Here is a 26,033-nt window from a genome sequence, read left to right as displayed (position 1 = left end):
TGATACCAGCAAATATCATCGGGATTATCTGCCACAAACAAAAATCTCCCTGTGTCACAAACTGTCCATTCGCCTGTGTCACTCACAGAGCAGCCAGTGGATTACACACAGTCTGATCCTCCAGATCACACATTCTCTGTTTGCTCGGTCACACTCTGTATTGTCCCCTGGGTCACAGACTGACCATTGCCTTGAAGCCCATGATGCCTGGTCCCCTGGGTTCCACCCTGTTCCCTGGATGACAGTCATCATGCAACAACTATACAAGTCATTGGCAAGGTCTCGCTAACCCTGGACTTTTACATCACCCACAAGCCCAGTGTTGCTTTCCTGTGTTTCACTCACAACCACCTGATTCAGGGTCTCCTGCTCCTTTCACTCAAGTGAAGCTTTGCCTTGTGAATGGAGCTATTCTACCATTACTGTTGTCAGGTCCCTGTGCTGGAACTGTTGGATCAATTGATTACTCAAGGCCTCTTTACCAAGGGATTCAGTGACTCTGCCTGATGAAACATTTCTGTGCCTCCATTAGCATCTCTGTAAGTTTCTTCATCTGAACTATTGTGCACCATCAGGACAGAAGTTTAATTACACCAATAATCATACCTGTAGCCATTCTGATTCCGACTGATTATTGCTGATTGATGACGTCTTGTTTACACTTTGGTCCCAGTGCAGGAAAGCCCCAAATGCTGGTGATGCCCTGAATTACACACAATAAGCAGACAGAGTCAGAGAGAGCAAGCACGATTACTTTGTAAAATGACAGTATCTCTATTCCCTGTATCAGAGCAGCAGCTGGCTGAGGGACAGAGCTTTCGCAGTTATCATCAACTTTCACAGCGTGTCTGTCCAGTGATATCTGACACACCCTGCTGTTAAAGTCAAAGAGCAACAGAGCACAGATACAGACCCTTCAACACCATGATGACCACAGTGCCCACTGATGTATTCCCAATTTCATGTTATGGACCCATTCCCCTCCTGGCCTCAACAATTTGGATGTGAATGCACAAGGTTGGACAGGTATGTTTGCAGATGACACAAAATTACTAGATGGTGTTATAGTGAAGGATCTCTGCATGAAACCGTTGCTGCTTGTGTTTGTTTTGGAAACCTATTTAAGACCCTCTGCCCATTTAGATCCCGTCTGGAAATATTAGACAGGCTCGTTTGCTGCTTTGGAAATTCTGGAGGGAGGCTTAACTGAAGTGTGCACATTTTGGAGAAGCTCAGAAAAATAGAAAAGTCTAAATTCTCACATAAATGGATTTCAGACACGCTGTGAAATCATATACCCAGAAACATCGGCTGGATTTTGGCGGGTCGTAAGAGTGGAATGGAGTCAAGAAAAACATATTCCCCACCCATCACTGCCTTGTCCAAGCAGACAAAAGATAGGTGCGGGCCCGGGGTCATCACCTCATCCCCGTCGCTCACGAGGAGCAGAAAAACAGGGGCTGAGCATCGGCTCATCCCAGGCATTTCGGTGTGAAGGTCCTGCAACCCGACTGACCCCGACAGGTTGCGTCCAGGAAGCGGGGGTGAGGCCACCAATTCGAGCGAGTCAACGGGACACTGCCCAGCATCAGACCTCCTCACTCGGGACTGGTCTCAATACTCACCGATGGGAACTTTATGTCTTCACACCGCAGTCAGTGATTCATCCCCCGGCTCCCCGCTCCAGAGGGGGTTGGGGGCAGGGGTGTGTGCGTTTCACCGATCCCGAAACCACATCAGGGAATGTGAGCATGCACAATGTGATCGATGCATTATCAGAGGAGAGGACTGTCCAGGGTGATCTGCTTTGGGCTGTAGTCGGTGCAGAGTCTCATTTAGGATTTTCATAAACAGCAGTTTTATTGATGTAAACGGGAATTGCCAGCAGGGTAAACACAGATTGCATCAGATAACAGAGGACCTCTCATCCATGGTCATTTTCTCCTGGGAAACTAAACATTTTGACAATGTCGACCATAGGTACCCATCCTCAAACAGTGAGTGAATCGCTCAGATCGCAGATCACTGAGAGGAATTATGTTTGTTGCTCATTAAAGTTTGCCCAGTGTTGTTTGGATGGACTGAATGTGGAATTCGGTGTGTCCTAGTGAAAGAACTGGACAGCCAAACGCTGTGACTTTGCGATCTCCAGCCATGGATGGTGCCACAGCGAACCTCCTGCAGAGTGTAGACGCGGTGCTGACCCCAGCTGATTCCAGCGGTACTCTTGTTGGGTGGCAGTGAGGAAGGGGCTGATCTCGGGTTTGTGTAAATCGAGGGTCGTTTGCAGTGGGAAAGTGCCGGGTCCGAGCTCTCTAGTCCCACAGCCCCGGTTTTAGTTTTGCGCCTGAGCCGGGATTGTGGGATCAGTTAGTTGTGGGTCCTCTCGCTGGGAGGGTGGATGTGGGTGAAGGGGTTCTGTCTATGTGTGCGGGTGTGTGGTAAATGGTGGGAAGGATGTGGGGCGGTTGGCAGGGTAGAGGGAGGCTGGGGTACTGAGCATTATCAGATGCTGCGTGACCCGGAGAGGATGGGCACGGGGCAAATTAAGTTGTAAACAAGGTAAGATCTGGTCCATTAGATCAGACAGCTCAGCTCTCATGTCGTATTATCTTCATATTAGTAACAGTCCAATCTTGCTGTTAACATTGTGTTTATTTCAGGGTCCCTGAGTCTGGGACATTTGTCACCGTCATGGTCTGCGAGTGTAGATTGGGAAGGGGGAGGGGCTGTCAGTGACCTCTGTATCAGAGAAGGACAAGGAGAAGTACAGCCTCCTGTGAGATACAAATGTCCTTACAGTGGGTTCAGATCTGGTGGCATATCTGGAGTTGAAGAAAATGGGATCTAGCCCTACACGACAATCATATTTCCTGCAGGATAACAGGAATAAAGTGCTTCTAATATAAAATTGAAAGTAAAGTGCTGGAAACTCGGTACATCGATTGGATGTGTGGAAAGAAAAACAGTGGAAGACTCAGTATCAAAACTGGGACTGCCCAAGATGCTGCCCGATCTGCTGAACGGTTCCAGCATTTTCTCTTTTTACTTGAAATGATGCACAACTATTGACTGATCACAAGATGTTTGTGATGGCCTGAACAAAGTTGCACAATGTAATGCCCACATTCATTAGTTTTCTCTTCATTCCAACACAGGGTTAATACAGTCGATACAGTCAATGCTCACAACATCCTCCGCACCCCACTATTAAACTGTTATATCTACTTCTGAGGGCCAGTAACTAGAGAGAAAAACGTGCTCCATTCCCTGCAGATCTTGTTGCTGTTCCTGGCAACAGGGAAAATGCCTCTCCAAACATGATCAGAGAAGGAAATAACAGACTCAACTTTAAACGCCGAGAGTCTCCGTCTGACAAAGATTAACACAGCGGCCATTTGGTAACATTGAAACTAAAATTGTAATGGCTGTCTTTACCCTAGCTCATGCAGTATTCAATAAATCCTCTGGTATTTCCAGGTATCAAACACCGATTTCAGAAATAACTCACTGAGACAAAATATGTCACAATGAAGGCAACAGTAGAAGAGAGACTGTTGATATTTATCATTGAGGTGGTGCGATACAGGCTGGACAGAGGTTGAACAAGATGGTTGATATATATCATTGAGGTGGTGGGATACAGACTGGACAGAGGCTGAACAAGATGGTTGATATATATCATTGAGGTGGTGCGATACAGGCTGGACAGAGGTTGAATAAGATGGTTGATATATATCATTGAGGTGGTGGGACACACTCTGCACAGAGGTTGAACAAGATGGTTGATATATATCATTGAGGTGGTGGGATACAGGCTGGACAGAGGTTGAACAAGATGGGCAGGGGATGAGCAGATGGATCCAGATGGGAGAAGGAATCAAGGACAGTCACTGATGTTCCGCCAGCAATACAAGATAATGAATTACTAGTAGATACTCCTGTATAAAACATGCTAAATTGACCTAGATAGAACAGGATATTTGGCATCTACCCTTCTCCCCTAACCAAATGTTACGAATGCACCATGGAAAGTATCCCATCCAGTTACTTGACACCTTCATCTGGCTACTGCTCTACCCATGACTGCAAGGAACTGTGGAGAGCTGTGTACAGAGCTGAGCACATCACAGCAACCAACCTCCCCTCCATGTACTCCATCTACACTTCCCACCGTCTCAGTAAATCTGGCCGTGTACTCAAAGATCCCCACAACCTGGGACATTCTCACCTCACCCATTCCCCATCGGGGAGGAACCACAAAACCCTTAAACCATGTACCACCAGTCACAGGGACAATTTCCATTCTGCTGTTATAAGCAAACTGAATGTCCCCAGTGTGATAAGATGGAGAACTGATCACACTGTGTTACTTAAAGTGACCTTACACTTTCTGCACTGCACGTTCTCTGTACCCATAATGATTTGTAACACTGATATTGTTTTACCTTGCATTACCTCAATGTACTGTTCAATGAATTGATGTGTGTGGATGGTACGCTAGACAAATTTTTTCACTGAACCTCTATACATGACAAAAATAAACACATTTCCCATTTTAATGGCATGGATATTGTTAGACGGCCTGGGTTGCCTGGTTGAAACTTCTGCAGGGAGAGTTAACTGAAGTGTTGAAATTCTTTTAGGAGCCCAGTTACACAGAAACAATTATCGACCCCAGGTATCAATACAGGTGAAGTTTGGATCCGCTACCGGTCAGGTGATGGAGATAAAGTTCCCGGGATACACCTCAATGGATGGGTTCAGTCCAGGCCTCACCACCTCATCCCGCTCCTAGGACCACAGCACCTAGAGCTGAGTGGCAGCTCATCTCAGGAGGCTCGGTGTGAAAGTCCCACAACACTGACTCACCCAGCAGTTTCTGTCCTAGAAGTGGTGGAAGGCTGGCTATTCAGGGAAATAACGGGAATCACTGCGCAACATCGCTCGGGACCGGCCTCAGTTCTAACCTACGGGATCTCATTGGACTCGCCCCACAGAGAATGAACTTTCCCCCGGCACCCCGCCCCAGTGGACGGGGTCACTCTCCTGATCTCAGCCCCGCAAATGATCACACGCATCCATCCACAAAAAAATTCTCTGCCCATCCCGGGACTGCACACGCACGATGTGATTGTGAGTCATAGAGCGGGGGCAGGGCCTCAGAAACAAACCTGCAGATGCTGCCGATCTGCAGTGAAAAGGGAGTGGGAAACAGGATCGTGTGATGATTGAAGGGTCTCTCATTTAAACCAGTGACTGCTCCTCATACCTCACGCTGCCTGATCCATCTGCTACATTTTCTACATTTCAAATTTACACCAGCAACATTTTAAATGTTTCTTTCTGTACCATTCCCGTCCCATCCCTGCACCTCCTGGGTCACAGAGATAGGGGTTCGGTTCCCATTACTGCCCAACAGACAATCCAGACCCAAAAAGGAATTGTGCATTCAAACCACTTCTATCTTTACAAACACTAATATCTATTCACATCCCCCCAGCCTCGCTGGACAGGAACACTGAAACATCAAGTGAGAAACAGCAGGATGTGGCCATTCAGCCCCTCGAATCATCAACAAGATTACGACTGCTCTCTCATCTCAGCCATATGTTTTGTCCCAGTCCTCAGTCCCTCGATTCCATTGGTCTTCACACATCTGCCGACCTCTGTCACTATTTCCACCTTCCGCCCTCCCCCTCACCTGGATCCACCTCCCACTCCCCAGCTTTTGCCCCATCCCCACCCCTCACCTCTTTTCTCTGACTATTTCCCGTTCACTCTCAGTCCAGAGGGAGGGTCTCTGCCAGAAAAGCTGACGGTCCATTTCCCTCCACAGATGCTGCCCGACCTACTGAGTTCCTCCGGCAGATTGTTCTTTGGTCTGTATACCCCGTGTTATACGAGCAGAATTTTACATCACATTCCAGGTACAATCTCAACAAAATGCAAATAATTGTTCAAGCAATTTTCAGTCTTATACCAATGAGTCTTACCATCAATACAATGTACTTTTGACCTCCTTCCCTACCCACTGCATCTCAGTCCCTCACCATTTAAACACACCCAGTACTTCTGTTTCGCCTACAGAAGTGGGTGATCTCACATTTTCCACGTTGGACCAGCTGACCTGTTGTTCCTAATCACTAATTTTGCCTCCATTATGCTAAAACCTCTCAACAACAGAAACAGAACACGGAATAGTACAGCACGGAACAAACCCTTCGACCCACAGTATTGTGCTCAACTAATTAAATTTGTTATCAGAATGTTAACCAATCAAATCCCTTCTGCTTACAAAATGTCCGTATTCTTCTATTTCCCTCACATTTGTGTGCCTATCGAAATATCTCTGGGAAGTCCCCAATGTGTCTGATCTGCCACCACCCCAGCCAGCACCTTCTAGCAACCCGGCATTCTCTGTGTAAGAAACATGTGCCCCTCACATCCCCTTTAAAATTCTCCCTCTCACCTTAACTGCATGGCCTATGATGTTAAACATTTCTACCATTGTAAAAAGACATTTGCTATCTCCTCTACCTATGTCTCTTATAATCTTATAAACGTCCATCAAGTCTCACCCCAGCCTGCGCCGCTCTGGAGAAAACAACTCAAGTTTGTCCAGCCTCTTGTTATAGCTCATGCCCTCTAATCCAGGCAGTGTCCTGGTAAACCTCTACTGTGCCCTCTCCAAAGCCCCGACATCCTTCCGAGAATGGGGACGACCAGAACTGTATGAAATATTCCAGATGTGGTTTAACTAGAGTTTTAAAAAGCTGCAACACAACTTCTCGACTTTTGAACTCAATGCCTCAAAGCATAAAGTTAAGGATACTATTTGCCTTCGTAACCACCCCATCAATCTGTATAGTCACTTTCAGACAGCGATGGATTCTAATATCCCTGTGCTCATTGACACTGCTAAGGGTCATGCATTCACATTCGACCCACCGAGCTGCTAAAATGATCATCACTAATAAAATCTCATTGAGTTTTCGCAGGTCCTGTTGAACTTATTGCCAAGTGCACAGGTACGGAAGGTACAGGTACAGAGAAATGCTGACTCGTGACAGCAACACAGTCAAGTACTTTCAGATAACACACGGAACTTAAGTTATACAATCCTGTGTCAGTAGCAATATGGAACTATCGGTGTTATGTCATCAACGATATATAAATATATAATTTGTGTGATAGCACACTTGGAATTGTTGAATTTGTTCCCTCAGCCCGATTTTGACAGTTTGTGAAATACTGGGCTCCAAGCACCGGTCCCTACAACACTTGCTGGGACATCCTGCAGGCCCACGAAGGTCTGTTTATCCTTTTCTTTAAACACACAGACAACAGGACCGGGAACAGGCCACCCAGCCTCTCCAAAGCATCCTGTCATTTAATAAGATGCCGGGCTGTACCATCATTACCCCACCAACACCACTCCTGCCCCCTACTTTCCCCAGACAATTGGCACCACTTGTAGGTCAACAGTTGGTCGGTGTTTGCCCCGCAATGTGGTGAATTCCTTTGCTCGCCACCACCGTGAGCTCGGACATTTCCACAGATGAGCCCCAACTGTCCACAGCGGGACACCAATCCTGTCCATTCCCTCTCACCCCATCTTTACCCTGACAATAATATCCCCCTCTCCCTCCGTATTCTGCCAGGATCCCTCCCCAGGGGGGCGGCATTAAGTCGATGGACAAACGGTCGCCTTCTACCTCTCAGCGATACATCAGACTCCGGCCGCAAATGACGCTTCAGAAACGCCCCAACTTCCCACGGAGGCAAATGGAAATAAATCATAAATCGGGTCATTTAATCTATTTGTTCCGCTTTGAGAGGGAGATCGGACCGGGGGTAACGCCCTCTCGGCCGGTCCGCCTATGCTATTGGATGGAAATAGTGATGGACATCTTTTCGCATCATTGGGAATAACGCTGCTTGTAAATACTCTGTTGACTGCGCCGGCGTGACGTGATTAGTACTTGAGCCATTAACCCCTCTCAGTGCAAGCCGGGCCGCGCGTGTATGACGTCAAGTACAGCACACGTAACGTCAGATCCCTGGTGTTGGGGAGCGTTTGTATTTTGAAATACCTCTATGGACGTTTAATTTGATTTCAGAGTGACATCAACATTAATTATGGGATTCGCCCGGCTGCGAATAACGCACTAGTGGAGTGGGCAGCGTACTGCTTGCATTGAGTTGGATCACAAAAGCCTAATTTTTGGGGAAGGGCTTTCTAGGCTGATCTGGTTTCAGATAGTTTCATCACTGCAGTGTCTCGCTGTTCAGTATTTTGAAAAACAACTGTTTTACTAATGTAAACCAGAGTTGCCAGCGGGGTCTACACACAATTCTTGTCCATCCCTGTAACACTTCAAACCCACTGTTTATCTAGAATCCCATTCTTAAACAGAATTACAGTCTTTGCTTCCACTGGCGATTGAGAAGAGGAGTTCAAATTTCTCACAATCAACACAGGAACAATCAATGTATTTGCCTACAATAAGAAACATTGAAAACGAAACAGGTGTTTGCTGTACAGCTCCCGTACCGTTGCTTTGAAACAGGTGGCTGATCTTAATCTTTACCTAACCTGTGGAAAATGTAAATCATGCCAGCAGGGAACAGTTGGAGCACAAAAGCCACCATAGACAGAAGTGGCTTAAAAAACACAAGTATCTCCTTGATCGCTGATTTAATGCACAGACAACTGGTTGTTGGGAAATAAATCTCCGAAATAAATATCGGAAACGGAATTATTCTCATCATAATTCCCCAAGAATACTCTGACAGTGTGGATACTGTGTATCTTTTCTTACAAATAACCCTGTCCACTGCCCCACACGGATCTCTCGTAACCACAGCAACACACACAGTGCTGGAGGAACTCAGCAGGTCAGGTAGCATCTATGGACGGGTGTAAACAGTCGACGTTACGGACTGAGTCCCTTCATCAGGACTGGAATGGAAAGGGGAGGAGGGCAGATGATTGACTGATTTGGAAGGTGCGGTTTGTTGTTCTGTGAGACTCAGTGCTCAGGGTCTGCGAGCAAGCAGCTGTCTGTCCGTCACATTCCTCAGAACAGGAGCGGCCGTTCCGCTGAAATCAAATCCAAGCTGGTTCGGCAAAACACTGTCATTCAAATATGAAGAAAGTTTAACCCTTTCCACTACAGGGATGAGCAATAGAACCAATGACGCGATGTAAAGTACATTAGCTGGGGTCTCGAAGGTCGACTGTTCTTTGTTCCATAGAGGTTGCCCGGCCTGCAGAGTTCCTCCAGCATTTTGTGTCTGTTGCTCGGATTTCCAGCACTTGCTGATTTTTCTCTTGTCTAACAGAGATCGATGACTGGTCACTGCCCCGGGGGATATTTCACATGTCACTACCGGGGTTAAATATGCCTTCAGCTCGCACTCAGTAGAAACCACCCAGGAGAGTATTTCTGGTTGACGGCAACGACGTCGTTTCTTTTAATCCATTTGGACAGTAATTGACTCGTTAACATGAATATGCCCGGACCCTCTCCTCCCACTAAATTCACTCCCGATCTCGACCAAAGCCGAGCCTCGCTGTAAACGCTGAATAGTTGTGCAGAATCATAGACAACAATTACCTCTGATGTTTAACCGGACGGTGGTCCCGGGGAATCACAGTCTGACTACCCGGGTGACCGACAATGTCCCTGCACCGGTGTGCTCACCCTGTACGGAGAGTTGAGTCTGAGCTGCTGCTCCCGAGGCCACTTGGCTGTGATGTGTCCATCGCTCATTACAGATGGAAAGGGCCGGGTGAGCCGGGGTAGAGCGGGACTGCCGCAGTCCGGGTCACACTGACTCTCACCGGCTCAGGACGGGTCTGACAGCGGGAGGAGGCGGGAGTGGGGTCAATGTAGCAACCCTAAAGAGGAAAACAAACAGGCTGCGTTAACCTTTCTGTCCGGATTTCCGTGTGGATCTCTCCTTTTTCTTTCATCGTAACCAGTGGGGTGGAGTTTCTCTGTTTAACTCAGCGAGTCCCAGGCTGCGAATTTGATCCAGTCCGGGTTCTAGGAGGGTCTGAGCTCCGCCCCGTGTGTAAACTGGACTGATCGGCATAGGTACAGTTTCAAATCAAGTGTCCCTCACCTGTTCAGGTACAGGGAGTCGCATTTCTGCTGAAATTAAACCAAACACGTTCACCTATATATTTTCACCAAATGGGAAAAAACTGGTAAAGACTATTGTATTTCTATCCTGACAGCTATTGTCACAAGAATACTCTTCGCCCACGGTTAACAGCAGGTTTCATTTCACAAGCAGTGGATGTTGATCCACACCCCGCCGGAAATACTTGATGAATTTGTTTCCCTTAAAAGTCATTTATTCCAAACGCCCAGAAGTTTTACTGAGGTGGGAGTGACGCTCTCACTGAAACTTGTCACTTGCCACACGGGGGTGTGGGGAGATGTGTGTTGATTAAAAATGGGAGCCTCACTCCCCTCTATCACTGAGCTAACCCTCACTATCCTCATCCCTCTACCCCATCTACCCTATCTATACCCCTCATGATTTTGTAGATCTCCATCAAATTTCGCCCAAATCTTCTGCGTTCCAAGGAACAAAGTCGTAACATATTCAATCTTCCCTTATCACTCAGGTCCACAAATCGCAGCAACATCCTTGTAAATTTTCGTTGTACTCTGTCAACCTTATTTACATCTTTCTTGTGTGTTGGTGACTTAAACTGGTCACAATACTCCAAATTAGACCTCATAACCATCTTATATCATGCAGTCTCCTGTACTGAATATTTTAATTTATGAAGACCAATGCGCCAAAGATTTCTTTACACCTTATCTAGGTATGCCGCAACTTTCAATGAATTGTGGACCTGTATTCCCGGACACCTTTGCTCGACCGCGCTCCTCAGTGCCGTACTCTTCACTGTGTAAGACCCATGCGGATGGATCCTACAGAAGTGCAACAGCTCACAAGCCTGCATTAAATTCCATCTGCCATTATCAGCCACTTTTACACCTGGTGCAGATCCCACCGCATGCTCCGATAGTCTCCCTCGCTGTCAAATACACCCCAAACCTTGGTGTCATCCGCAAATTTACTGATTTCCGCACTCATCTCCAACGGGTTCTGAGGGATCAACTTGTCAGTCGCTGGGGATTTATACACTCTAATCTGCCCAATATGCCAAACACTTACCTATCTATAATCTGTATACCATTCATGTCCTCGCTTCTAAAATTCTGTGTCCTTTTCCCCAGTGGAAAATTCCAATTAAAAATTCCTCTATCCTCTACAAATACATTACCATCCAGACAATCAATTTTCTCCACTGCAATCTTCCTGGTTTCTTTCTCCAGTGAACTTGCATTTCCGTGACTCCATAAGTACCTCATATAATTCTGCCCTGCATACACCTGTTATGCACTCTATATTTTTTTTCCTTTACCAGGGCCTCAATATCTCCTGAAAATCAAGGTTCTCAAAAACAGGTCTATTTACCCTTTATTCTAATAGGCATATAAATGCCTTGAAATCTATAATTTTTATATTTCAATGTCTCCACTTACAAGTACGCATTTGCCAAAATATACAACCTGTCCCTATCCACACAAGTCAGATCCTTTCTGATATCATCAAAAGTGATATTTCTCCAATTGAGAATGACAACCCACGGAGTAGAGTTAGCTTTGTGCACACTTCCTTTGAATCTGATGACATTGTGATCACCAGACGCAAATAGTCTCCACACACAGACTTCTGTTACGTGTGTCCTGTCTCATACCCTACTAGGACAGTAAGTATCACACGCTCTATCTTTGGGTCTTCAACTTACTCATTAACGAAACTTTGCTGAAGACATTTGTCAAATACATCAGTACCTCTACTCAATTTACAGTATGAGAGAGCCAGACTATATGTGGAAGTTTAAAATCAAACTATAACAAATTATGTTTCTTGCAATATTCTGTGACATCTACTAATTTGTTCTCCTAAATCCCACACTCCCAGTAACCTGAGATTACACTTGTAGTGCGGACGGAGCTGTCACAGCCTCGGGGATATCAGGTCATGGACTCAGACACTAGAAATTCCCTCCTTTCATACCTTTCATGATTACTTCCCCCCAGAGCAGTGAAAGTAAAATCGCTGTTTGGTGGTCTTTTTTTCTCAAATGTATTTGCATTTAACTTAAGATGTTAACAAACTACCCAGAGCCTAATGTTGTGATAGAAGGAAGGGACCAGCACTGCAACTCCTGAGAGTAACTGAGACGTGAACAAGGATGAACTCATCGAACCACATCCCATATCACGTCTTCCCTCCCGGGAATTCCTCAACCACCGGCCGCTGGCCAGTGCCCCAGTGCGACAATCCCCATACTGAGAGGAATGACGGCAGATAACAGTTGTGGGGCTTGATAATGGCCTCTTTCCCTTTTGTGTCCATGGACTGGAAGCATCTAACTAAGCTGACGATCCTACCGCCTTTCCTAATGCCTGAGGAAGCCCGGCGTCAATGGGAATGAGAGATAAACCCAGCTCGGTGGCCTCCCCCTGTGAACGGAGCATGCGCCTGGCATACAGGGGGGTTTGCACCCAGGCACGGACTGAGTCATTCTGCTCCCTCGCATATAGAGAATGACAGGGGCAGTGGTTGGGAATGGTAATGTGACAGGAGGAGCGGGGATAAGGCGTTATTGAGGAAGAGATACATACAGATAGCCTTGAAGCACAATAAGTTATTTGAAATATTACAGGAAACTCTAGATCTAGATTCGAAAGACCTGCGCCTAATCTGAAATCAGAAATCTGTACTGGGAGCAAACTGCCGCTGTAAGAATAGACCAAGAAGTGAGTCCGTTTACGAAAATCAAGACAGGCATTAGACAAGGATCTGTCTTTTCCCCTGATTTATTTAATGTGCACAGCGAAACAATATTATAAAAAAAAGAGACATCTTGGGAATCAAAGTTGGCGGTGAAAACATCAATAATATCAGATATTCAGATGACACTGTGTTAACTGCAAGTACGGAGGAAGAACTACGAAACCTAATTGATATAGTTGTTGAAGAATGTGCAAAAATGGGTCTATCTATCAATTGCAAAAAGACAGAATGTATGGTGATATCCAAAAAGGAGAGTTCTATTTGCAGGCTGAGAATAAATGGGGAAGACATAAAACAAGTACAGAACTTTTGCTACTTAGGAAGCTGGGTGACATCAGATGGCAGGTGCGACATAGACATCAAAAGAAGAATAGGGATGGCCAAAGACACGTTTACAAGAATGAAGAGTATACTGTATTGACCAATACTAAACTAGGCATGACAACCCACCTCACGGCACTGAAACGTTACATTTATCGAGTTTACCAGATGGCTCAGAATGTTGGACAATATCTAGTATCATGAGGAAAAGAACTGAAGCAGCAGAGATGTCATTTTTGAGGATGCAAAAAAATATCATGGATGATAACGAATATCTAACAAGGATGTCATGATCAGAGTAAGCACAAGAGAGAGATCATGTATGAGATCATGAAAAGGCAATGTAACTTCATTGGACATGTGATTAGGAAAGAGGAGTTAGAATGCTGGGTAATTATGGGAAAGATTGAAGGGAAGAAAGCAAGAGGAAGACAAAGACAAATGATGATGGAGACAGCAGCCAGAGAACTGGAAATTATACCAGTGAATTAATCCACTTGACCCGAAGCAGGAGTGTGTGGGCCATGGCAGTCAAAGCTCAGACTTGGCTGGGCACATCACCTGATGATGACGATGATCTAAATGACCAACAGAAGTCAGCAGGTAAGGATGGGACAGGTCACCTCAGATATTCGAATCACCAACACTGGCGCCCCCCAGGGGTGTGTCCTCTCTCCACTGCTGTTCTCCCTCTACACCAATGACTGCACCTCCTCCAACCCCTATGTGAAGCTTTTGCAGTTTGCAGACGACACTACCATCATCGGACTCATCCAGAATAGTGATGAGTCTGCATATCAACAGCAGGTGGACCAACTGGCGCTCTGGTGCAGTCGGAACAATCTGGAGCTGAACACGCTCAAGACAAAGGAGATGATAGTGGATTTCAGGAGACAGCCCCCCCGCTATGTCTCCCCTCACAGTCCTCAGCAACCCTGTGTCCACCGTGGAGAACTTCAGGTTCCTGGGAACCACCATCTCTCAGGATCTGAAGTGGGAGCAGAACATCAGCTCCATCCTGAAGAAGGCCCAGCAGCGGATGTATTTCCTGCGGCTCTTGAGGAAATACGGTCAGCCTCAGGAATTGCTGCTGCAGTTCTACACTGCAGTCATTGAGTCTGTCCTGTGCACCTCCATCAATGTGTGGTTTGGAGCCGCCACCAAGCAGGATAGAACCAGACTACAGCACACAGTGAGGACTGCCGAGCACATCATTGGAGCCTCCCTGCCCTCTATTGTGGACCTGTACTCTTCCAGGTTGAAGAAGAGGGCGGGGAACATCATAAAGGACTCCTCCCATCCTGCGCACGGACTGTTTGATCTGCTTCCATCTGGTAGACGCTTCAGATCCCTCCAGACTAAGACTAATAGGCATTGGAGAAGTTTTTCCCGACTGTGGTCACTGTGCTGAACAGTTAACTGTCGGTTAACTGTCGGCTAACTATTACTTGGATTGCACTACCTGTATGTATAATCTATATTTTCATTTATATTTATCATTATTATTGTTATGAGCAGAGAGGCAACATCTGCCAGAAGTAAATTCCTTGTATGTGCATAGGTACTTGGCAATTAAAGTCTGATTCTGATTCTGATTCTGATACTCGGTTGAGAGCGCCAGTGGGGGCGAGGTGACGTGATTGATACTTCAGCCTTTGAACCATCTCAGCACGAGCTGGGCAGTGCTTGTATGACATAAAGGACCACGCTTACTGGTTGAGTGGGCAGTGTGCTGTTTGTCTCGAGTTGGGACACAAAATTCCAAATGATTTGGGGAGGATTCTGTTTCCTATAGCTTTAATAAGGAGAAGGATATTGAATGGTGTAAGGTGTGGGAAACAAGTAAGGAAGTTATGGAACCTATGACAATTAAAGAGGTGGAAGTACTGGCGCTTTTAAGAAATTTAAAAGTGGATACATCTCCGGGTCCTGACCGGATATTCCCCAGGACCTTGAGGGAAGTTTGTGTAGAGATGGCAGGAGCTCTGACGGAGATCTTTCAGATGTCATTAGAAATGGGGATGGTGCCGGAGGATTGGCGTATTGCTCATGTGGTTCCATTGTTTAAAAAGGGTTCTAGAAGTAAGCCTGGCAATTATAGACCTGTCAGTTGGACATCAGTGGTGGGTAAATTAATGGAAAGTATTCTTAGTGATAGTATTTATAATTATCTGGATAGACAGGATCTGATTAGGTGTAGCCAGCATGGATTTGTGCGTGGAAGGTCATGTTTGACAAACCTTATTGAATTTTTTGAAGTAGTTACGAGGAATGTTGACGAGGGTAAGGCAGTGGATGTAGTCTATATGGACTTCAGCAAGGCCTTTGACAAAGTTCCACATGGAAGGTTAGTTAAGAAGGTTCAGTCGTTAGGTATTAATGCTGGAGTAATAAAATGGATTCAACAGTGGCTAGATGGGAGATGCCAGAGAGTAGTGGTGGATAATTGTTTATCGGGATGGAGGCCGGTGACTAGTGGGGTGCCTCAGGGATCTGTTTTGGGCCCAATGTTGTTTGTAATATACATAAATGATCTGGATGATGGGATGGTAAATTGGATTAGTAAGTATGCTGATGATACTAAGGTAGGAGGTGTTGTGGATAATGAGGTGGGTTTTCAAAGCTTGCAGGGAGATTTATGCCGGTTAGAAGAATGGGCTGAACGTTGGCAGATGGAGTTTAATGCTGAGAAGTGTGAGGTTCTACACTTTGGCAGGAATAATCCAAATAGAACAGACAGGGTAAATGGTAGGGCATTGAGCAATGCAGTGGAACAGAGAGATCTAGGAATAACAGTGCATAGTTCCCTGAAGGTGGAGTCTCATGTAGATAGGGTGGTGAAGAAGGCTTTTGGAACGCTGGCCTTTATAAATCAGAGCATTGAGTACAGAAGTTGGGATGTAATGTTAAAATTGTACAAGGCATTGGTAAGGCCAAATTTGGAATATTGTGTACAGTTCTGGTCACCGAATTATAGGAAAGATATCGATAAATTAGAGAGAATGCAGAGACGATTTACTAGGATGTTACCTGGGTTTCAGCACTTAAGTTACAGAGAAAGGTTGAACAAGTTAGGTCTCTATTCATTGGAGCGTAGAAGGTTGAGGGGGGATTTGATCGAGGTATTTAAAATGTTGAGAGGGATAGATAGAGTTGACGTGAAAAGGCTGTTTCCATTGAGAGTAGGGGAGATTCAAACGAGAGGACATGATTTGAGAGTTAGGGGGCAAAAGTTTAAGGGAAACACGAGGGGGTATTTCTTTACTCAGAGAGTGATAGCTGTGTGGAATGAGCTTCCTGTAGAAGTAGTAGAGGCCAGTTCAGTTGTGTCATTTAAGGTAAAATTGGATAGGTATATGGACAGGAAAGGAGTGGAGGGTTATGGGCTGAGTGCGGGTAGGTGGGATTAAGAGTTCGGCACGGACTAGGAGGGCCGGAATGGCCTGTTTCCGTGCTGTGATTGTTATATGGTTATATGGCTATAATTGGTGCAGTGTCTCTCTATTCAGTATTTTGAAAAACAACTGATTTGCTAATGTAAACTAGAATTGCCAGCCGGCTCTACACACAGTGCATTAATCAGAAGACCTCTCGCTCCTGCAGTGTTTAAATCCTGGTATACTAAACACCCTGACAATGTGGACCATAGCTAACCCTTCCTCTAAGAGTCAGGGAATCATTCAGACAGCTGATCGCTGAGAGGAATTATGTTTGTTAATTGTTAATGTTCGCCCAGAGTCAGATGGATGGAGTTGATGTAGAGATAGGGAGTGTCACAGAGAAAGGGCCGGACAGCCGAGCCCACGTCTTGACCCTCCGGCTTCCGAACAATGGCAGTGATGTGGGGACCTGCGGCCACTGGGGGCCCCGCGGGGACCTCCTCTCAATTCCACAGGAATATTCTGACAGTGTGGGTATGATTGCAATATCCATCTTTTCTTTTAACTAATTTCAATGAATTTCAACTGATTCCGCACTCTGCACCACACGCGGTCCCTTGCTGATCTTTCGTAGCCATGGAAATGCAAAAATTGCGAGAACTCAGCAGGCCTTGCATCATGCCTGGATGGAAATAATCAGTCGATGTATCGGGCCGAAACACTTCATCAGTACAGGAAATGAAAGGGGAAGGGCCAGATGATTGATTGATTAGGGATGCGTGGGTTGTTTATCTGAGGGACCCGGGTCTGTGGGTCAGCAGCTGCCTGTCCGCGGTCATCCCTCACATAGGAGTGGCCTTTCTGATGAAATTAAATCCAATTTATACGACAATTCACTCTCATTAGGGAATGAGCAAAGTCACTTTAACTCTTTCTCCTTCTGAGAAATCGATAAAACCTGTACCCGGATTTAAGAGACACCACTTACACCTGATGCTGTAACCCGACGGCGTTCGGTGGGGTCCCGGGTAACCGCAGTCTGACTTCCCGGTGAGCTGCAATGGAGCTGAAACCTGTGCGGTCAGTTCAGTCTGATACGAGACATAAATTGACATTTTCTGGCACCAATGGGAGCTAAATAACCCGCATGTCTTCTGGCGGCCGCGCAATGTTTCCCAAATGGTCTCAGCGTGAGCCCGGGAGCGCGAGAGTAAGGAGATCCGCGAGTGCGCGCGTGTCGGCAGTGGGCGGGGCGGGGCCATTAGCTGATGTGCGAGAGCCCCAGGGAATCTGCGCGGGACTAACAGGGAATGGGGAGCGTTCCGATACCGTACTGCCCAGCTCACCGAGTTAGTCATAAATCCGACTCCCGAACACAGCTGGGGCACATATCTAACGCACAAAGCTGGGCGTAAATAATTAATGTTTGTTTTCAGTTCAAATACATAAATGAAATTCTATCTCCCTTCGCATGCGGTCATTATACCAGTTTACATTAATTAAGTTATCAGAGTTGTCAACATACCAACACACATAACTGGACCACACGGCCCTTCGAAACTGTTGCTGCAGATAATGAAATCGTGGCTGATCAGATCTAAATTTTCATTCCGTATTCCCACATATCCATCCCTGTAACACTTCAAACCCACCGTTTGTCAAGAATCATGTGCTTAAACAGAACTACAGTCTTTGCTTCCACTAGCCATTGAGAGGTAGTGTTCAAATTGCTCACAATCAACACGGGAACAATAAATGTATTCGTCTGAAATAAGGAAATCTGAAAAGGTGTTTACTGTACAGCTCCCGCACCTTTGCTTTGAAACAAGTGGCCGTTGTTCTAGAGCTGATCTTAATCTTTATATAACCTGTGGGAAATGTAAATCATGCCAGCAGGAAACAGTTGGAACACCAAAGGCACCAGAGACAGAAGTGGCTTAAAAAAACAAATATCTTCTTGATCAACTGATCCATTGCAGAGACAACTTGTTGTTTGGAAATAAAGATACGAAATAAATATCAGACGCTGAATTATTCTCACCTTAATTCCCCAAGATTACAGTATTCCGACAGTGTGGATACTGTGCATTGTTTCTTACAAATAGCCCCGCCCACTGCCCCACACAGATCTCTCGTAACCATAACAACACACACAATACTGTAGGAACTCAGCAGGTCAGGCAGTATCTATGGATGGGTGTAAACAGTCAATGTTGCGGATCGAGTCCCTTCATCAGGTCTGGAATGGAAAGGGGAGGAGGGCAGATGATTGACTGATTTGGAAGGTGTGGCTTGTTGTTCTGTGAGACTCGGTGCTCAGGGCCTGCGAGCAAGCAGCTGCCTGTCCGGTCACATTCCTCAGAACAGGCAGCGGCCGTTCCGCTGAAATCAAATCCAACCGGTTCGACAAGACACTGTTGTTCAAATGTGAAGAAAGTTTAACTCTTTGTGGTACAGGGATGACGCGATGTAAAATACATTAGCCGGGGTCTCGAAGGTCGACTGTTCTTTTCTCCATAGACGCTGCCCGGCCTGCAGAGTTCCTCCAGCATTTTGTTGCTCAGATTTCCAGCATCTGCAGATTTTCTCTTGTTTGAGATAGATCGGTGACGGGTTACTGCCCCGTGGGATATCACAAGTCACTACCGGGGTGAAAGATGATTTCTGCTCGCACTCAGCAGAAATTACCCAGGAGAGTATTTCTGGTTGACGGCAAAGTCGTCGTTTCTCTTAATCAATTTTGACAGTAACTGACTCGTTAACATGAACATGTCAGGACAACCTTCTCCCTCTAAATTAACTCCCGATCCCGACCAATGCCGAGTCTCGCTGTAAACGCTGAATCGTTGTGCAGAATCATAGACAACACTTACCTCTGATGTTGTAACCGGACGGCGTTCAGTGTGGTCCCGGGAAATCACAGTCTGACTTCCCGGGTGATCGACAATGGTCCTGCACCGGTGTGCTCACCCTGTACGGAGAGTTGAGTCTGAGCTGCTGCTCCCGAGGCCACTCGGCTGTGAAGAGTCCGCCGCTCATTACAGATGGACAGGGCCGGGTGAGCCGGGGTAGAGCGGGACAGCCGCAGTCCGGGTCACACTAACTCTCACCGGCTTAGGACGGGTCTGATAGCGGGAGGAGGTGGGAGTGGGATCAATGTAGCAACCCTAGAGACGAAAACAAACAGGCTGCGTTAACCTTTCTGTCCGGATTTCCGTGTGGATCTCTCTTTCTTTCATCGCAACCAGTGGGGCGGAGTTTATCTGTTTAACTCAGCGAGTCCCAGGCTGAGAATTTGATCCAGTCCGGTTCTGGGAGGGTCTGAGCTCCGCCCTCTGTGTAAGAAAGACTGCCTGGCGTGGATAGAGTTTCAGCTCAAACGTCCCTCACCTGTTCAGGTATAGGGATCCGCATTTCTGCTGAAATTAAACCAAACACGTTCGACTATATATTTCCACTAACTGGAAAAAAAAACTGGGAGAGATGTTTGCATTTCCATCCGGACAACTATTGTCACAAGAACCCACCTCGCCCAGGTTAACAGCGGGTTTCATTTCACAAGCAGATGTTGTTGATCGACACCCCGCCGGAAATACTTGTTGAACTTATTTCTCTTAAAAGTCATTTATTCCAAATGGACAGAGGTTTTACCGAGGGAGAGAGTGAAGCACTCACTGAAAATCGTCACATAATGACGCACTGATTGAAATGAGCACGGAGGAAGGGGTGAGTTGTTTGCTGATTGAAAATGGGAGCCTCACTTCCCTCTATTGCCTATTCCCGCTATTCCCTCACTATCCTCATCCCTCTACCCCATCGACCCTATCTGTACACCTCATGATTTTGTAGAACTCCATCACATCCTCCCCAAATCTTCTGCGTTTCAAGGAACAAAGTTGTAACCTATTTAATCTTCCATTGTAACTCAGGTCCACCAATCGCAGCAACATCCTTGTAAATTTTCGTTGTAATCTGTCAACCTTATTTACACCTTTCCTGTGGGTAGGTGACGTAAACTGCACACAATACTTCAAAAATAGGCCTCATAACCATCTCAGATCACGCAATCTCCTATACTGAATTCCTTAATTTATGAAGGCCAGTGTGCCAAAGATTTCTTTACTACCTTATCTAGGTGGGCTGCCATTTTCAATGAATCATGGACACGTATTCCCAGACGCCTTTGTCCTACCACATTGTGCCATATGGTTCACCGTGTAAGACCCATCCTGAGGGATCCTACCAAAGTGTAACAGCTGGCAGGCCTGCATTAAACTCCATTTGCCATTATCAGCCATTTTTACACCTGATGCAGATCCCGCTGCAAGCTCCGATAGACTTCCTCGCTGTCAAATACACCCCAAACCCTGGTGTCATCTGCAAAGTTGCTGATCTAGTTAATCTAATTATCATTGAGATCATTGATATAACTGAGAAACAACAATGGATATCAACACTGATCCCTGCGGAATTCCACCAGTCACGGGTCTTCAGTCAGAGAGGCAACCATCTGCTACCACTATCTGCCTTCCACTATGCTAATGTCTACTCCCATTTACTTCCTCACCTTGATTGCCAAGAGAATGAAATTTATTGGTCAACACCCTATGCAGGACCTTGCCAAATGTCCATGTAGGAAATATCTAGTCCCCTTGCCTTCATCAACTCTTCGAAAAACCCAATAAGATTGTCTAGAATACACAAAGTCATGTTAGATATCTGTAATCAGTCCTGTTTATTTAAATACTCCTATATCCGGTCCTTCCAATGTCTTCCCACGACTGATGTCAGCCGCACCGACCTATCATTTCCTGGTATAATTTTGGAGCCTTTGTTTATACAGTGGAACGAAATGAGCTATCCTCCAATCCTCTGGTAGCTTTCCTGTCTTTGAGCATAATTTAAACATAATGGTTATATCCCTGCAATTTCTGCAGGATTACGGCTGCACAGGTGGAAGGTCAACTGAGGAAGATCTGTACCAGCAAGGCGGCTGGACCGGATGGAGTTTCCCCACGATTACTGAGGGCCTGTGCGACTGAGCTGGGAGAACCACTACAGCGCATCTTCAACATGAGCCTGGAGCAGAGAAGAGTATCCAGACAGTGGAAAACATACTGTATTGTCCCGGTACCGAAGAAACCACAACCAAAGGAGTTGAATGACTTCAGACCTGTTGCCTTGACGTCGCACGTGATGAAGACCATGGAGCGGCTGATAATACAGAATCTGAGGCCACAAACCAGGCACGCCCAGGATCCTCTTCAGTTTGCGTATAAGGAGAAGGTGGGAGTGGAGGATGCTATCACGTATTTCCTGCACAAATCACTCTCTCAACTAGAGGGGGTCAGTTGTGCTGTGAGGATTACATTCCTTGACTTCTCTAGTGCTTTTAACACCATCCAGCCCAAGATCTTAAGGCACAAACTAACGGAGATGGGAGTAGACTCTCACATGGTGGATTGGATAGTGGACTACTTGACAGATAGACCTCAGTATGTGCGGTTGGGAGACTGTAGGTCTGACACGGTGGTCAGCAGCACAGGGGCGCCGCAGGGAACCGTACTCTCTCCGGTCCTGTTCACCCTGTACACATCAGACTTCCAATATAACTCGGAGTCCTGCCATGTGCAGAAGTTCGCTGATGACACGGCCATAGTGGGGTGTGTCAGGAATGGACAGGAGGAGGAGTATAGGAAACTGATACAGGACTTTGTGATATGGTGCAACTCAAACTACCTGCGTCTCAATATCACCAAGACCAAGGAGATGGTGGTGGACTTTAGGAGATCTAGGCCTCATATGGAGCCAGTGATCATTAATGGAGAATGTGTGGAGCAGGTTAAGACCTACAAGTATCTGGGAGTACAGTTAGACGAGAAGCTAGACTGGACTGCCAACACAGATGCCTTGTGCAGGAAGGCACAGAGTCGACTGTACTTCCTAAGAAGGTTGGCGTCATTCAATGTCTGTAGTGAGATGCTGAAGATGTTCTATAGGTCAGTTGTGGAGAGCGCCCTCTTCTTTGTGGTGGCGTGTTGGGGAGGAAGCATTAAGAAGAGGGACGCCTCACGTCTTAATAAGCTGGTAAGGAAGGCGGGCTCTGTCGTGGGCAAAGTACTGGAGAGTTTAGCATCGGTAGCTGAGCGAAGGGCGCTGAGTAGGCTACGGTCAATTATGGATAACTCTGAACATCCTCTACATAGCACCATCCAGAGACAGAGAAGCAGTTTCAGCGACAGGTTACTATCGATGCAATGCTCCTCAGACAGGATGAAGAGGTCAATACTCCCCAATGCCATTAGGCTTTACAATTCTACCGCCAGGACATAAGAACTTTTTAAAAGCTATTATTAATGCTTTTTGAGATAGTGATTTAGATGCATATCATATTTTTACTGAGTTAAGTATTGTATGTAATTAGTTTTGCTACAACAAGTGTATGGGACATTGGAAAAAAGTTGAATTTCCCCATGGAGATGAATAAAGTATCTATCTATCTATCTATCTATCTATCTATCTATCTATCTATCTATCTATCTATCTATCTATCTATCTATCTATCTATCTATCTATCTATCTATCTATCTATCTATCTATCCGCCTACATCAGGGTCCAAGGACTGAACTTCTCAGTCACTGGGGATTTATACACTCGAAGTTGTCCAATTTGCCCAAAACACTTACTCCTCTGTAATTTGTATAACTTCTCCTTTGCCTCGCTTCTATAGATTAATTTCCCGAGTGAACACAGAAGCAAAATCCACTTAAGAGCTCCTCTATCTTTTTTGGCTCCATGTGTACATTGCCATTCTGATCATCCAGACAATCAATTGTGTCTCCTGTAATCCTTTTGCTTTTAAAACATCTGTATAATCCTGGTTTCTTTACTCAATGTTATCTTGCATTTTCTCGACTCCATAAGTACCTCAATTTTTTCCTACCTGCCTACACCTGTTATGCATCAATTTTTTTCTAAACACAAAGTACATTGCAGATGCAGTGGTCAAATCAAGATGTGCAAAAAAGCTGAATGAACTCAACAGGTCGAGCAGCATCTGTTGAAAGGAGCAGTCAACGTTTTGGGTCAAGACCCTTAGTCAGGACTAAAGAAGGAGGGGGCAGGGGCCCTATAAAGAAGGTGGGGGAGGAGAAGCAAGGAGGGGACAGGCAGGAGAGGTGAAGAAAGAATCTAAGGGGAAAGCACTATGGGTAGTAGAAGGAGGCAGAGTCATGAGAGGTGATAGGCATCTAGAAGAGGTGACAGAGTGAAGGTGGGAAGGGGAAGGGAGAGGGAGAGGGGGGAATTTCTGGAAGTTGGAGAACTCGATGTTCGATTTTTCCTCTGATTGTTTTTCCAACCTCCCCCCACCTTCTTTATAGGGCCCCTGCCCCCTCCTTCTTCAGTCCTGACGAAGGGTCTCAACCTGAAAGGTTGACTGCTCCTTTCAACGGATGCTGCCCGACCTGCTGAGTTCATCCAGCTTTTTCGTACATAATTTTGTTCTATACCAGGGCCTCAATACCATGGAGCAGAGCTATCACTCTCCATACTTCCTTTGAATCTGATGGCGTTGTGATCACCAGATGCAAAGAGTTTCCCCACACAGACTTCTGTTACGTTTGTCCTATCTTAGTCCCTAATGGGAGATCAACTTATCACACTTGAGTCTTTGGGACTTTGATGTACTGATTAATGAAACTTTCCTGAAGACATTTGTCAACTGCATGAGTACATCTACAGTCTGAAAGTTCCAGTCTGTATGTGGAAGGTTAAAATCAAATTATAACAAATTATGTTTTTTACAATATTCCCTGATGTCTACTAATTTGTTCCTCTAAATCCCATAGACTCTTGGGTGGTCTATAAGGCAGACCCATTAACATGTTTAAACAAATTTTATTTCTTCGATCTACCTATAAAGCCTCACTAGATGAGTTCTCCCATCTGCCTTTACTGCACACTGCCGTGACAGTTTCCCTGAGTAGTGAAACCACCCCTACCCCTTGAATCCCTCACGCTCTGTCCTGTCCAATACAACAGAACCCCAGAATATTGAGCTGCCAGTTCTCTGCAAGCCAGTCTCAATAATGGTGACAATATCATAATGTCATCTGTTGATCCATGACCTAAGCTCATCTGCCTTTCCTTCAATACAATACATCCTGGGAATTTTCTATGTATTTCTATCGATTTACGGAGAGTGAGGAAGCGGTGGGTGCTGTCGTCACAGATTTACAAGGGTTTTCAGCCACCCCAGAAAAACAGGAGTTGTATTCTGTGAATGCTTCAGAGATGGGGTCATTTTTGCTGCAGTTGGAAGTTTCCACATCCCTTTAAAGGCTAACAATTATACCAGTGCCCAGGAAGAGCAGTGTGAGTTGCATTAATGACTATCGTCTATAGCAATAACAGTTACTGTGATGAAATGCTCTGAGAGGTTTGCGATGGCTAGAATTAGCTCTTCACTCAGCAAGGGCCTGGGCCCACTGTAATTTACATGTATCCACAATAGGTCACAATGCAATCTCATCGGCTCCTCACACAGCTTTGGATTACCTTGACAATACGAATACTTACATCAGAATGCTGTTTCTCAACCAGAGCTCAGCGTGTAATGCAATTATCCCTACAGTTCTGATCAAAAGGCTCGAACCGCTGGCCTTTCTACCTCCCTCTGCAACTGGATCCTTGATTTCCTCACCGGAAAATCACAATTGGTGCGGATTGGATATAATGCCTGCACATCACCAGCGACACGGCTATTGTTGGCAGATTTTCAGGTGGTGAGGAGAAGGCAAACAGGAGCAAAGTATATCACCTGGATGAGTGGTTTTGCAGCAACAAACTTGCACTCAACATCGGTAAGACCAATGGTCTAATTGTGGACTTCTGATTGTGTAAGATGAGGTCACACACACACCAATCGTCATTGATCAGTCAGCAGTGGAAAGAGTGAGCAACTTCAAGTTCCTGCGTGTCAGCATCTCTGAGGATCTATCCAAGACCCAGCATATCGATGCAGTTACAAAGAATGCACGGCAGCCGTTATATTTCATTAGGAGTTTGACGAGATTTGGTATGTGACCAAAGACTCACAGATTTCTACAGCTGTACCGTAAAGACTGTTCTAACTGTCTGCACATCGCTTGATATGGTGGGGTGGGGGAAGTGGTGAAGCTACTGCACAGGATCGAAATACTCTAAGGAAAGTTGTCAATTCAGTCAGCTCCATCATGGGCAGTAGCCTCCGTAGCATCCAGGACATCGTCATGGAGCGATGCCTCAAAACGGCGGCATCAGTCATTAGGGATCTGCTTCACCAAAGAGATGCCCCCTTCTCATTGGTATCACCAGGAAGGTGGTACAGGAGATTGAGGACACACACTCAATAAGTCAGGAACCGCTTCCTTTCAGCTGCCATCTGATTTCTG

At 45.9% G+C, this 26,033-nt stretch overlaps 1 protein-coding gene across 4 annotated transcripts in view; it reads right to left on the bottom strand.

The window, feature by feature from the left end:
* LOC140723061 (NACHT, LRR and PYD domains-containing protein 12-like) overlaps window positions 1–26,033 on the bottom strand; it is a 103,684-nt gene that overhangs the window by 37,253 nt on the left and 40,398 nt on the right. For 3 of the 4 annotated variants that reach the window (XM_073037685.1, XM_073037683.1, XM_073037682.1), the window contains one exon: window positions 607–703. In XM_073037685.1, coding sequence (XP_072893786.1) covers window positions 607–616 — 10 coding nt within the window. In that variant the 5' untranslated portion in view covers window positions 617–703. Of the gene's footprint in view, window positions 1–606; window positions 704–9,623; window positions 9,713–26,033 lie in introns of those variants that run through there. The other variant, XM_073037681.1, reaches the window with a different exon arrangement.

The sequence above is a fragment of the Hemitrygon akajei genome, unplaced genomic scaffold, assembly GCF_048418815.1.
Source record: "Hemitrygon akajei unplaced genomic scaffold, sHemAka1.3 Scf000099, whole genome shotgun sequence".
Lineage (NCBI taxonomy): Eukaryota > Metazoa > Chordata > Chondrichthyes > Myliobatiformes > Dasyatidae > Hemitrygon > Hemitrygon akajei.
The sequence above is the reverse complement of the archived record's forward strand: the minus strand, read 5'-3'. Positions and strand labels throughout refer to the sequence as shown.